At 36.9% G+C, this 13,516-nt stretch overlaps 1 protein-coding gene across 1 annotated transcript in view; it reads right to left on the reverse strand.

Moving 5' to 3' along the window:
- Positions 1-7,855: 7,855 nt before the first annotated feature.
- LOC140226921 (ubiquitin-protein ligase E3B-like) overlaps positions 7,856-13,516 on the reverse strand; it is a 34,094-nt gene continuing 28,433 nt past the window's right edge. The window contains exons 25-28 of the mRNA XM_072307352.1: positions 12,836-13,018; positions 12,040-12,151; positions 10,025-10,117; positions 7,856-9,221 (exon numbers count right to left, since the gene is read on the reverse strand). Coding sequence (XP_072163453.1) covers positions 9,030-9,221; positions 10,025-10,117; positions 12,040-12,151; positions 12,836-13,018 — 580 coding nt within the window. The 3' untranslated portion in view covers positions 7,856-9,029. The remainder of the gene's footprint in view (positions 9,222-10,024; positions 10,118-12,039; positions 12,152-12,835; positions 13,019-13,516) is intronic.

Consider the following 13,516-nt stretch of genomic DNA (forward strand, 5'->3'; position numbering starts at 1 on the left):
AGTGAGATCCATTAAATTCGTCGGAATTATACAACTGAATCCACTTTAACTTGGAATGAATATAAATTAAACCTTCGCACTTCTATCAAAAACATGTCAATCTTACACCGTCTGAGAAACTTCTTACAACTTGTCTTATTTAAAAATTCTCTCACTCTTTTTTGTTGTTGTTGTAACAATGCTTTGAGTCTACCATACCTACGGCAATTATGTTAAGGAGAATTCATAGGGTCACATAAAACTAATCCAATATTTCACCCGAGAAACGTATTATGTGATTGGTCATTGATTGCCCTTAATTCACCCCTTTTGATCCCATTGACATTTAGTGGTGGTCATATACTCTTCGTTGTCTCTATGAAAAAAAAAAAAATGATACACTAGCTCGTACTTCCTTAAAAGCTTGATTTTGCTTCTTTTCAACGCAAACTCTGCAGTTTATTCACATCACCCTGAAATGCCAGAATCATCATGCCCAGAAATCATTAAACCATCTTGGGCCAGATGAGTATAACAGGATTCTTTGAGGCATAATCTTAAACAGTGTAAACATTGTGAAATATATTTAAAAGAGAATGCAAAACAAAAAAAAAAATCCTTATATTCAATTATCTTTACGACACATATAGAAACTCGTACCTTTATATCCCATATCATTCTACAACAATAAGTTTAAGGCCGTGATATTACAATAACGTCTTCCACATCATATTAGCATACGATATGCTATGATATGATATACGATAATAGTTTTTATATAATTATATAATTATGCGTTTTAACAGATCAACATCATCACAGCACTGCACATTCTCTTTACTGCTAATAGCGAGCTCTAGATCTGCGACACTAAAAAACGACGCTATCAGGATAGAAACGGTGTCCTGCACTAGTCATGCGCGAGGCAACACTGTTCCCACTGTTCAACCCAGGAGGGTGCGTCGTTTTAATAACTATATATAATCTTCACGTCCGCAGATCTAAAGCTTGCTATTCACTCATTGAGTGACGCCATTATCATGTACTTTATGAAAGTGTACTACTCGATTGTAAGTTTATATTTGACCATAATAATTTCCAGTAAAGCTTTGCTCATGAAGATGGTAACAATGATTTCTTTTTCAAAACTTAATTCGAAGTGTTTCCTCTAATGTAGTGTGTCTTCACTTTGACATTGCTTTAGTTTTTTCTCTATCTCTTTAAACGTTTCCCTAGATTGTACTACAGGACGTGCAATGATACATAAGAAATGATTCGTACAGTTAATCCTACATTTCATTTAATTTTGTTGAATTCTATCAAAAATGGATATGGAGAGGGAGTGTTTCCACTATCTCTCCTCGCCTTTGGAACTCCCTCCCTTATTTTCTCCGTGACCTTGACAAACTAGAACACTTCAAGGCCTTAATCCAGACTCGCATTTTTCAGCAGGAATTCAATTGCAAACTCTCTTTGAGGAGTCTGCGCCTTTGAATGTTTTCAAAACAGATGTATGGCGCTATAAAAATGCCTTGGATCATCATCATCAAAAATAAACTGGACTTAATTGAACTGAATAGCGAAAAGTACATTGCTAACCATTGCAGACAAAACGCACGAAGATTGTCATTTCTGATAATATGCTTAAAACATTCAATACATGTAGTTATGTTTGAGGTACATAAGAGATCCGATGTGTCTGTTGTTTCGAATGAAATCTTATGTAATGTAATGTAATGTAATGCGATGTAATGTAATGTAATGTAATGTAATGTAATGTAATGTAATGTAATGCAATGAAATGTAATGACTTTTGAGAGTATTGCTCGTGAGGATCTGAAATGCAAATACAGTAAGACTTGCGTACAGTATTGTCGTCATTATTCATAATGTGAAAATCAGTCGACTTAATACGCGAATGTCGACTTTAATACACGTGTTAACGGAGTGAGCGGCAATATTAAGTCATTTCTTTGTTTTGGAATGAACATATGTAGGCCTATAAGATAGTTGTAGAATGATCAGACTTTTCCAAAGTTTGGAATTCTTGGTAATTCAATTATCTTTGAACTTTATACTTCTTTGTCTTGACGGAGACGTTTGGAGTGTAATTAAAAATTTAAAACAGAAAGGCAAGTGCAGTCACGAGTCTCGTAAGCAAATAAATCATTACAAAGCCGAAACTTATGATCAGCTACGTTGACATACTTGTTTAATAATGTCCTAAAATGGGTTGAATGTGTTGTGGTTTCCATGTGAAAAGAGGAGAAACGAGAACTGAGATATAAGTATGGGACTTACGGTATAGTTGCGATACACTGCGTTCCCCGTGCGTTCAATGGATCGACATTTTCGCAATGTCAGGACATGTTCAAATTTACCTACATCTATATATACATTCAGCAAAAAAAAAAAAAAAAGAAAAGAAAAGAAAAAAGTAAACATTTTTTCAAATTCATATTTCTCATAGAACATTTGGCTAAATTTTAATGTTTTATATACGATGTGAAAGGTTATTTCATTGGCTATCAATCTGAAAGGTCAATAAAAAAGGGAAACGTTACGCATTAAAGTGAACACATTCGTTTTCTCTTCCAAGGCACAAAGATAAAAATCGCAAGAAATGAACAACAAATTTAACTCAATAAGAAACTTAATAAGAAAATTAATTAACCTATGATCTCTATGATGTCTTTGGAGGCCTCAACGATAAAGAAAGGCTAACAGAAGTGAAGGGAAATGAAGAATATTCTGTGAAATCAACAGTCAAATTACATTAGAGAAGAAGCAATATCAACAAAAATTGTAGAAATTTGAAATGTCATTCCAGAGAAATCAAAAATGATATTTAGTTCTTGAATTCGTCTCATGAATTCTTAAATTCCTACAAAAAAAAAATGGAATAAAGATTTTTTTTTTTCTATTTTGTCAAAAAGCCTTTTCGGCTTACTCCCCATGTCATTTGAAGTTTGAGTTTACAGGAAATTCTTATTTTTCCCCTTTAGTTTCGCACTTTGTCTTTGTTTGAGGACATAAAGTGATACAAGAGAACGAAAACATATATCTACTAGTTCATACATGTCTCTCATTGCGTCTTTTGTCATCACAGCTATCTTAGAGGGATGGTACAGTTTTGTTTGATACCTGGTTTTATGTTTCTATTTTTTTAATGAGATAATGAGAAACATCTTATGAAATATGAACGAGATCACAATTCCAAGAGGAATTCAAGATAATTCAAGAGGAATTTGATAAAAATTGGTTTTGAAATGCCAGAGATATCCAAAACAAAGCGATCCATCTTTTATTTGGATCACTGTCTTACTCTATTTTTTTTTTTTTTTTTTTTTTTTGGGTTGGATATCACAGCCATTTCAAAACCGATTTTCATCAAATAAACTTTGAATTCCTCTTAGAATGGTATGCTCTGTACTATATTACATGTGGTTCCTTGGTATCTCGCAAAAAGTTGAAAGCTCAATCCTCATCTCCACCAATACTATACCATTCCTTTAAAGGGTGCATGTATTCACAAGTGAATGACAAAATCTCAATTTCTGCAGTTTTTACTTTTGTGCCTTGGGAGTGTTTACTCATGCGTAAGACTTCCCTTTGTATTAATGTATCAGGTTGATAGCCAATTAAATTATCTTTAATATATTATATTTGATACACTGTTTTTCATAAAAATCTTCTATATAAAAATATGAACTGGAGAAGGTGTTTATTTTCTTTCTTTTTCTTTTAGCTCAGCATTATTAATATATATATATATATATATATATATATATATATATATATATATATATATATATATAAGAGCAATAGGCCTATGTGTCTGCTTGAGAGATACCAAACTCAAAGCGTATGCTTCGAATTAAACGCAAATGTATTGCAGGGTAGAAACGTTCTCCTATTGGGACCAAGAAATCATGTGGATATAGGCGATCTGTCGACTAGTTACACATAGATGTATAATCTTGTCAAAAATAACATCGGCGACAATCCAGACTTTTTAATTGCATCGACTTGCGCGATTTGTCAGCTTTTGCGAGGCTTGCTGTATTTTGGTAATAATGTCATCTTGCCCAACCATTGAAGTATTGCGAGCAGTTTGTGAGGTTTAAAGGTGCAAAACTCTGATGAATAACATCAACAAATCAATGTGACCAATCGCGTACAATTGTCTTACGTGAGAAAAGAGAGTGTTGAAAGCATGCGTGCAATCTCCAGTGCTGTGACTTTGTTAAATACAAATGTCATGTAATTGTTTTGTAGTTTGAAACGCTATTTGAAATAGACGAGACAGAATTCATAAAAATTTCACTAAATGATTAAGAGGTCCAGCTCTCCCTGCTCTGTCTCATTCAATTGCTTGGTAATTTGAAGATCAAATCTCTTTTTCTGGTCAATCCAGATATCTCATTTTATTGTACACGAAATGGGTTTTTATGAAATGTTTCTCATTTCTAAACAGGCCATAAAAGAGTGCTATGACCTTGTCATTTACTAAGCAAGCGCTACAAGGGTTTCCGGCAAGGGTTACAATCAGAGCAGAATTCATATAAAGAGCACCTCGTACTGTCAACTCCACCAACGCAAAATGGAGGGCAACAGTTCAACAAGACGCGCAAGGAAAATATCAAGAAGCATAATCTTTTTAAAGTATTTAATAAAATTTATAATGATTAATACAATAATGCAATTAAAACATTTTGTGTGGTTGACTATCGACGTCATTCTCACACACGGGTAGTAAATGTAACAAAACATTTTTCAATTTCATTTCCTTTTGTTTTTTCTTTTACTGGTGAGGCTGAATAATTATTCACTCCTTGACTGTAACGTTTTTTGGAAAAAAAAAAAAAGAGAAAGAATAACAGATATGGTACAGATTAATGTCTTTGCACAAGTCAAAGAAACATTACCGAGCTGAGAGCACCACTTGTCAGTGGGAGAACGATAGAAATCCTCCACAAACTCAGTTAAGATGCATTCACAGGAATATGTTGCGTGATCATGGATAATGCATTGAAATTATAACTTTCTGGACACAACGATAAAAATGATATTCTTAAAACGATACCAAGAAAGGATAATGTGATGGGTCAGTATAAAAAATCATATTGTTTTTTATGAATATTGATTTTGATGATTATTTTCACATCCATCAAGGGTACAGAGCTACTTCATACTCCCGAGTGAAGTTCATTCCATCATAACAGATACATGAATAGTCTGTTATCAGCTCCACCTGTGAACCCCCCCCCCCCATCAATCACCTTTTTAATCATTGCTTCCACACCAAACACCTCAGCCACAACCAACTCATCTCTTCATCCACCTTCTTACCCACCCTTACCCTAAGCTAACATTTTGAGCCATTTTCAGTCTAATGAGCATGCATAAAAGATCGTGCAGTGTTGTAATGGTATGCCTGATTTTTGCGAAAATGGTGTCATAAGATGTGTGAGACTTGAAAGTACAAAGTTCGTGAGCAGTGCGGTAAAAAAAAAAAATTCACAAGGCGAAATGGTTGTGGAAAATGTCTAGGGGGAGGGGGAATTGAGTCAACCCGCCCCCCCCCCCCTCTCCCCAGCCATGTTAAGGTTTAACCCTTAAGTGCACATTCTATATGTTACAGACACTGCAAAGGCATCATATAAAACTGCAGGTAGAAGAATTAACTCTTTATGTGCCACGTTCGCACGTCCAGCTCAGTCGACGGCGTGCCAACTTCGCATATTCTGCTCAACAAACAAAGCCGCCAAAAACCGATCGATAAATCGCTAATCACTGCTAATCCCGCGGCACAATGAAAGCGTTTTTCGTGGTTTTGTTCCTCTCATATACAGCTTGCATTCTATGTGGTGATTGACTATCAAGTGGTGTTCCCAACTAGATTTGCTCGTACATTCTAAGTTTCTGTCATGGTTTTATGTGCAAAAGTCATGCCTTTACAGTAATATAGCAACTGGTCGTTCGAAAGAGAAATTAAAAATAGATTCATCATACAATTTATATCGAAAAAAAAAGTGTGGCATTCCTCTTTAACTTTGCCTACCATTATCTGTAGAGGTTATACAAATTGAAAAAACAGTATTCTTTCTCAAAGTATGACTACTTTCGTGTCTCGGAATAATGTGGCACACAGGGGGTTTCCACCATGGCACATACAGAGTTAAGCAGAGTTGATATGGTAAGAGGATTTCAACTCTCCAATTTTCCCTCAACCCCCTTCCCCTTCATCCCCCCCCCCAAAAAAAAAAAAAAGGAAAAAAGGGGAAAAGGGTTAATGCTCATCATAAGCACAATCTTTGACTTGCAAAGAAAATGCCTCTGCAGCATCAATTAAATACATAGCACTGGAGTAGCCTGTGGTTACATCTGTTTTAAACTCTTCCTGCTGCTCCGAGAGCGAGAAATTTCAAGGAATTTAGGGAATACAAGACCACAGATGTCAAGGAAATGGAAAAAAAAAAAAACATGGGGCGTGTACACAAAGCCTTTGAATGTCTCTTCTTCATGAGCAAACAAAATATAATTTTTTTGCACCATGCTGCCATGATCCTGATGACAAAACTTGTGCAGCTATATAACGATGTACAAGTCGTCATAGTCCCTTTGTCTCTGGAAAATGTGTGCATTGAATGCCAGACCCATTACAACTGCATTCTTGTGGGAGTTTAATGTGGCATCTGTGGAGGGTTTTGCGTTATGATAAATGGAGTCCCACACATATGGCTTCAGCCAAGCAAAATGAAATAAACACCAGATTTAAATTTTCATACAGACTCGTCTATCCCCGTGTTTTATATTTTTCATTATATGCATAATGAAATCAATTCATTCTATCATAACAGTTTCAGCAATATTTCCTACTAATAGATCTCGAGAAAATACACCGTTATCTCTTCAGCACTGGTGTGCGATTATGTTAATGACTCATGTAGGCATAAACTGAGTACTAGTCTAAGACTCAATCTGTGACATAAAGCAGCTAAAAATAGTATATAACACACAAATACTTTGTATTGCACTTAAGACATATTTTTCCCTCATCTCCTCCTTTCCTTTCATCCTCTCTGTCATACGTAGGTTACTCAATACTGGCAATGTATATCACATGGACTGATGAAGCAACAATCTGTCTACTACAGTATGAATAATTTGTCTGGAGAACATACGGTCATTGTCGCTCATATGTCATGATACACCATCTGCCCTCATGACAAACATTCATGACAGCATAACAACAGCAGCATGATGGGAAACTTTTCAGCAGCATCCTTTCATAGATACTGTATTATAGAATGGGTAGCGAGAATCCTGCGATCTGATTGGTCGAGAGCTATGTGTTCATTTTTACTGGCCGCACGCTGAGTCGTTTAGTGGTAAACATGTTATTGCGCACTTAGCAAGAGTACGCGTACTTGTAACAAAGGTTCGCGCACTAAAGCAAGCGTTCGCGCACTCAGCTTGGCCATGCATCCAGTAAAACTGATGCATGGCTGGCCATGCATCCAGTAAAATCGCCATGCACACAGAACTCTTCTCTGTGGCCATGCATCCAGTAAAAACGGTAAGCACGGGTATGCATGCCCGTTTACGGCAAGCCAAAAGGAAATGCACCCAGTAATTTTGTCATCGGGTAACACGATAGAAAAATGGGTTTTTGACAAGAAAATTACCCATTCTATAAATCAGATGACGCACATGTCTTTCGTGCGTCAGTCGGAATATAGTGTGCATGCGGTAACTATGGAATTTAGCCTAAACCCACTCGCCTTCGCCTCGTGGGTTAAGCATTCCATAGTTACCTTATGCACACAATTCCGACTGACGCACTCAGACCTGTGCGTCATTTGTATACTGAAACTTGATGTGGAGATAATCTATTCATATCAAGGAGGGATTTCCCTCACTTTTCTTACAGGTTTATATAGTATGCAAGTAAGCAGGACTACTGCCAAACAGTGACCTTAACAATAATTCTGATATGCTGGGGGAAAAAAAAATGATTATGAGGGACACACCTTCAGCCAAGCTGTTACCATGACGACATGAATTCCATTCTACTACTGATGACATGGCAACATCCAATCCTACCAGATCCTCCTTTACTGATATACTCCAGTGTCTGGAAAATATTTCTCTTTTTGTCTCTATTCATCTGTCGTATTCAGTTCAACCCTCGTTGGGGAAGTTTTGAAGTATGGACAAATGTGACCCTGCACCACAAAACAAGCAAAAAGTCGCCAGACATGTATTTTTAGTTAAGACTTGATTCTGAAAGAGCAGACTCTAAGCTTTAAAATGATGTAAAACTCAATTCAAATGGATTCTCCTAACCTATATGAATACTGAAAAGAAAGCACACACTCTAAAAAGTGTGAACTGAGATAAGAGGCTCTGAAGTACAGGGTCTATTCAAGTGCTTAATCTTTACTCAGCCGTGCTACCTGTATGATGAATGGAACAAAAACATGATGTTAACCACTGTAGCCCCAACAATTAAGGGATTATCAGATTAAGCTGAAATTAAGCATGGTCTATTACCACACTCTGACCATGATAAATGTCAACTTTCAGAGCAGTAGCATTATCATTTCAAAAGTTATTAGAGTTGAAAGTGAAGAGGGTGCAAAGGATTTTTCAAAAAATGAAAGGGGCCTCTAAGAAAAACCTGATCATAATACTCTACCAAAAAAGGGGTTGTAGAAAAACTGCTGAAAACCCACTTTCCCACTCAATTCATGATTCCAAATTCAAAAATAATGTAGAAGAATAGCTCTTTCAGAAAATATGGAAAACTCAAAATTGACTTGGTTCACCCATTTCACCATTCTTGAGTCCTCATGTAAAATCAAGGGGTGCGACTTTTTGTTTGTTTTGTGATGCACGGTCACAAATACTATCAAATGCATAGCCTGTTTTGTCCCCATTATGACATCATCATTGCCAAGGACACAAAAGTTTACTCCAACCAACATGTTCATCCTCGTTGAAGTTTTGGTGTTTGAACAAAGCATCTTTGTCCTCCACTGTTGCTATGACAACTCAAAACCGGTGTTGCTGGTGATGGCATAGCGCAGTTTCTCCTTCAGCGTGCTCTTCTTCTGGTAGTTTGGGAGTTTGAGGAGGTTGAAGCACGTGGAGGAGGTTGGAAGGCGGCTGACGGGGTCTCGACGCTGGATGCGTAGGAAGCCTCGAAGGACGCTGCCCACTGTGTCGCCAGTGTCCTATCAAGAGACAACAAAATAAGCAAAGGATGTTAGCTGAAAATGGATGCTATCATGAGGGACTTTTTGATTTCTGTGGCATCTTAGTCACCAGCTGTGGTGACCGTCTCATACAAGCACTGCGCACGCTTTGAGTGGTGATTTTCAAATGTGCTAACTGTGATTTTCACCAGTGGACCAAATGCTGCTCCCCATGGTTCAGCTCACTGAGCTTTGTTTTGTAGCACAGACAACATAAAGAATGTACACAATGTACAAATCAACTCGAAGAGGCATTCAGTATAGCCAGTGGCATGTGTCAGCTGAATGTCAACATCTCTCCCACATGAGTTTTGTGACAGTTTTTGTCTATCAAGTTATGTTTATTTGAAAGCCTATTAAGACTTTTCCAAGAGACTTGTGTGTCACAGAAATAATTCTGACATTATTTTTGACCTTTGACCTCTTTCAAATTATGTAATCATAAATTCTACAAGAAAACAATAAAAATAGTAAAGCATAAGACTATAAAAGTGGACGGGCTGTTCTGGGTAGTTCAGTTACTAATGGGTTAAGGAATAACTTTGTGAATCAAATCTCTCTTTAAAAAGCTACACATTAACTAATATTACAACATACATTAGCAATGCAGTGGACTTTAACCCGTCGAGGATGGTTTGATTTTGCTACAACAGGCATGTCCCATAGACACCTGCCCGAGTATACTCGGGACTCATCCTCAGTGGGTTAGTACCTTTTACGAAGTACATGAGAATTGTTCTATGATCATAATAATCAATGGATGATACTCGACACTTCCATACCTGATCATCACTGACTTCTACACATCTGATGGAAAAGGGAGGTTCCATGTGTGCAAAGCCAAGAAGAGGAGGCTTAGAGCAACTGGTCACAAACTGTCAGATGATCAAAAATATAATCATGGACACTACAAGCATTCACATTATGGCTTCAATGTCATGTTCATCACTTGAATACAGGTTTAATAAGTAGCATAGCATACAAGAAAAGAAAAATGTCAAGATATTCGGTCACTTTGGATAGAGAAATGCTTACATGACAAATATTAGCCACATAGCACTCATTATAGCACTAATAATAACTGAATATCATAAGGATTATAAACTCAATTCAGAGACAAAGTCACAAGCATTAATGATTGGCTTATTAGTTGATACTGCAAGGCATTACTCCATTATGTGTATTAATTCATGCTCAGGTACAAGACTATGTTGGGTGGCCCCAGATCAAAGCAACTAGTAAGTGAATGAGAAATGTTGATATCAATAGATCAAGCAGTCACTGTGAACGTCCCTGCAAAGATATACAGTTTGTCATAACGTCCGAGCAAGGAGGTTCAAGAGAATGGAGTCACAACTGTCGTATTTCCTTTGAAGTCATGTTCGATGCCGCCACTCGAAAGTATTTGAAGCATGTGGCAAACTGGATCTGCCGTGCAGATAGGAAGACAATTGACTCATGTCTCATTGTATAATCATCAGCCACTTTCTAACGAAAATATGTCTTTGTGATGGTAATTACTTTTTGCCATCCCTACTTATAAAAGATAGGTGGTATATGATGGTAAAGACAAGGGGATGCGCAAATAGAAATTGCGCAAAAAATGATGAAATGAAAATGAAAATTACTCGACTGGCCGTGCCCGGCCACTAATCTGATATATCTATTGATATAGAATTATACTCGAAGATTATTCCATATCAGTTTTATTTGGAGGAATTAAGTGGAAAAGTGATAAAACCGGCTTTCTGGGAGGGTACAGTTTTAAACACTTTCACATGATACAGCTCTGATTTACACTTTTGCACATGTTTCTTGAAGGGATTGACCTTTGTTTAATGAGTTTTATCATTAAGTGAGATTTCGTTTCATTTAATAGATAAACAAGCAAAATATAGCCAGCATTAAGTTAACGTTCAAAATGAATCTTCAGATTGCTCAGCAAGACGGCGGCATCAAACCCCGCCACCAAAGGCACAGATGCACCTGTGGAATTCTTTTGTACATCAATAGAAAAGTGACAACTGTTTGAATAATTACAGCCAGTTGGAACTCCATCTCTTAAACCTCCTTGGTCCCAGTTAGGGTTTTAGGTACACTGTTCAGTGAAGAAGAAAGGTGATGACAGTGAATCATTTTGGGTATACACAGCACTCCTGTTACGTACAATAAAGTCCTCGAGACTGGCAGTTTTCCTTCGTTATATAGAAATTTTATTACAAACAAACACTTAAGTACGTAATGATGTATTGATGATATTTTTGGGACCTGAATATTTACTTTGTTGGAATAAGAATTTTGTTATAACCGTATTTGTTATAATGGGAGTGCACTCTAACAATGCACTGTATTTGCAGTCAATTCAATTCACTTTAATTTATCCACCATCATTTCATGAGTACAATAAGAAGACATGCAAAAATACATAACAACATACATAGTAGAACAAAGAAAGAAGAGTTGAGCTTAATGATGGTAACCATGTGTGAAGCAGTGTTCATACGTAGATAAGGGCTCAAATAACACTCAGATATTTATGTGATATAATCCACTCTGCATTTGAAAGAAACAACATTAATTTTCATCTCAATTCCTGCCCAATCCTGTCAAAACATCTTGGGTGGAGGTGTCCCTCCATTTTCTGCCTTTGCAATAGAAAAAAACAACATATTTTTCATCTCAATTTTTGCCCCATCGTACCAAAAAATCTTGGGCGGAGATCTCCCTCCATTTTCTGCCCCTGTCGTTATTATTGTGGCTATCTCTCTGTTTGTATCTTGTTGTCCCTGTCTCTCACCTTGAGGAAGAGTCCTCTCTCCTCCTGGGTGAAGTCGTTGCTGAGGACATCAAACAACCAGTTGATGACGCGGTGTGAATTATGAAATCCTCCGTAGTACTGGGTGTGCTTCCTACAGGGCAGAACGGACCAAGATGTAATCAATACTGTGATTACAAGTTATTATCATGAGGCAACAGATCTAGAATGCTGAAATATTCATACAGCTCTTCATGTATTTCTTAATTTACTTTTATAGTTATTTAAGGCATGGACAATAGGCCAAGTGTTTTAACATCCCTCACTAACTATCGTTTGTTTGTTTGTTTTTTGTTGTTGTTGTTTTACATTTAACTTCTCAAAGATGACCTGCTCTCTTTATTATACACATTCTTCTTAGACTCAAGCCACAGTACAATATTGAAGAAGTGCAGGAATGGCTACACTTCAAACAAAATTTTTATCTCACAAAGGTACAAGCAAGTGCTTCATGACAAATATTAAGTATAGGTAAATCCCAAAATTAGTATGTGTGATTCTATTTGACCAGGAGCACATCAAAGGACATGAAATTTTATTGTTCTCTCTATTCTTTCATGTCATTACAGTCCATACATAGTTATTCATAGAAATTACAATTGTAATCATGTTTTAACGTTTGTTGTCTTCTGCAACTGCACCAAAAACTAAGAGAATGCAGTCAAATGTCGAGGAGTAAAAATATACAAATGTATACAGGATTTAAAAGTGAAACAAAATAGATACGAGAGGAGCCAGTAATCAATCATTGCTGTTGCTTAGGAGTGGGGCCACTCACCTGAGGTCGGAAAGATCCAACGCATTAACGTCGCCCGAGATCAGCCTCTGCACCTCGGGCCCAGAGAACCAGGCCAGCCACTGGGGGTTGACAATGGAAAGGAACCCCCTCTTAAAGGCCCGGGTCTGGTCCTTGATCTGCTGACACATCCTAAAGTGGGCCATCAGGTGGATGTACTTAATTCTGTATGAAGGAGAGAGATGGTGAGATACTGTAAAAGCAAACATGTTTCCGTACATTTTAATTCTAACCCTAACCAGGCCGGACTTTTTGGCTTGTTCTGTGGTCGCGGGAGGGTTGATTCAACCCCCCCCCCCCCCCCCCCCCCCCTCTGAGATCTTGGCCGTCGATCGCGCAATTGCCCTGAAAATTGGCACATACATTACTTGTCGCAAAATCTACCAAACTATAAAAGAAAAAAAATGAATTTTTCATATCTTATATTCTATATTAATTACTATGCGTGAAATCATAAATTTTACTCTAATTTAGAAAATAAAGCTAATGGTATCCTAATTTTTGGTGACATTCTTCCTTGTAGCATTCCTAACAATGTACTTGAAAAAAAAATCTGGTTTCAACGTTTATTTCTTATATATTCTATTGTTCTATGAATTTCTTATGTATTTCATTGTTTTTTGACCTTTTGTTTTTTCATTTTTTTTCACAACATTTATTACA

This window comes from Diadema setosum, chromosome 4 (assembly GCF_964275005.1).
Source record: "Diadema setosum chromosome 4, eeDiaSeto1, whole genome shotgun sequence".
NCBI classification, from domain to species: Eukaryota; Metazoa; Echinodermata; class Echinoidea; order Diadematoida; family Diadematidae; genus Diadema; species Diadema setosum.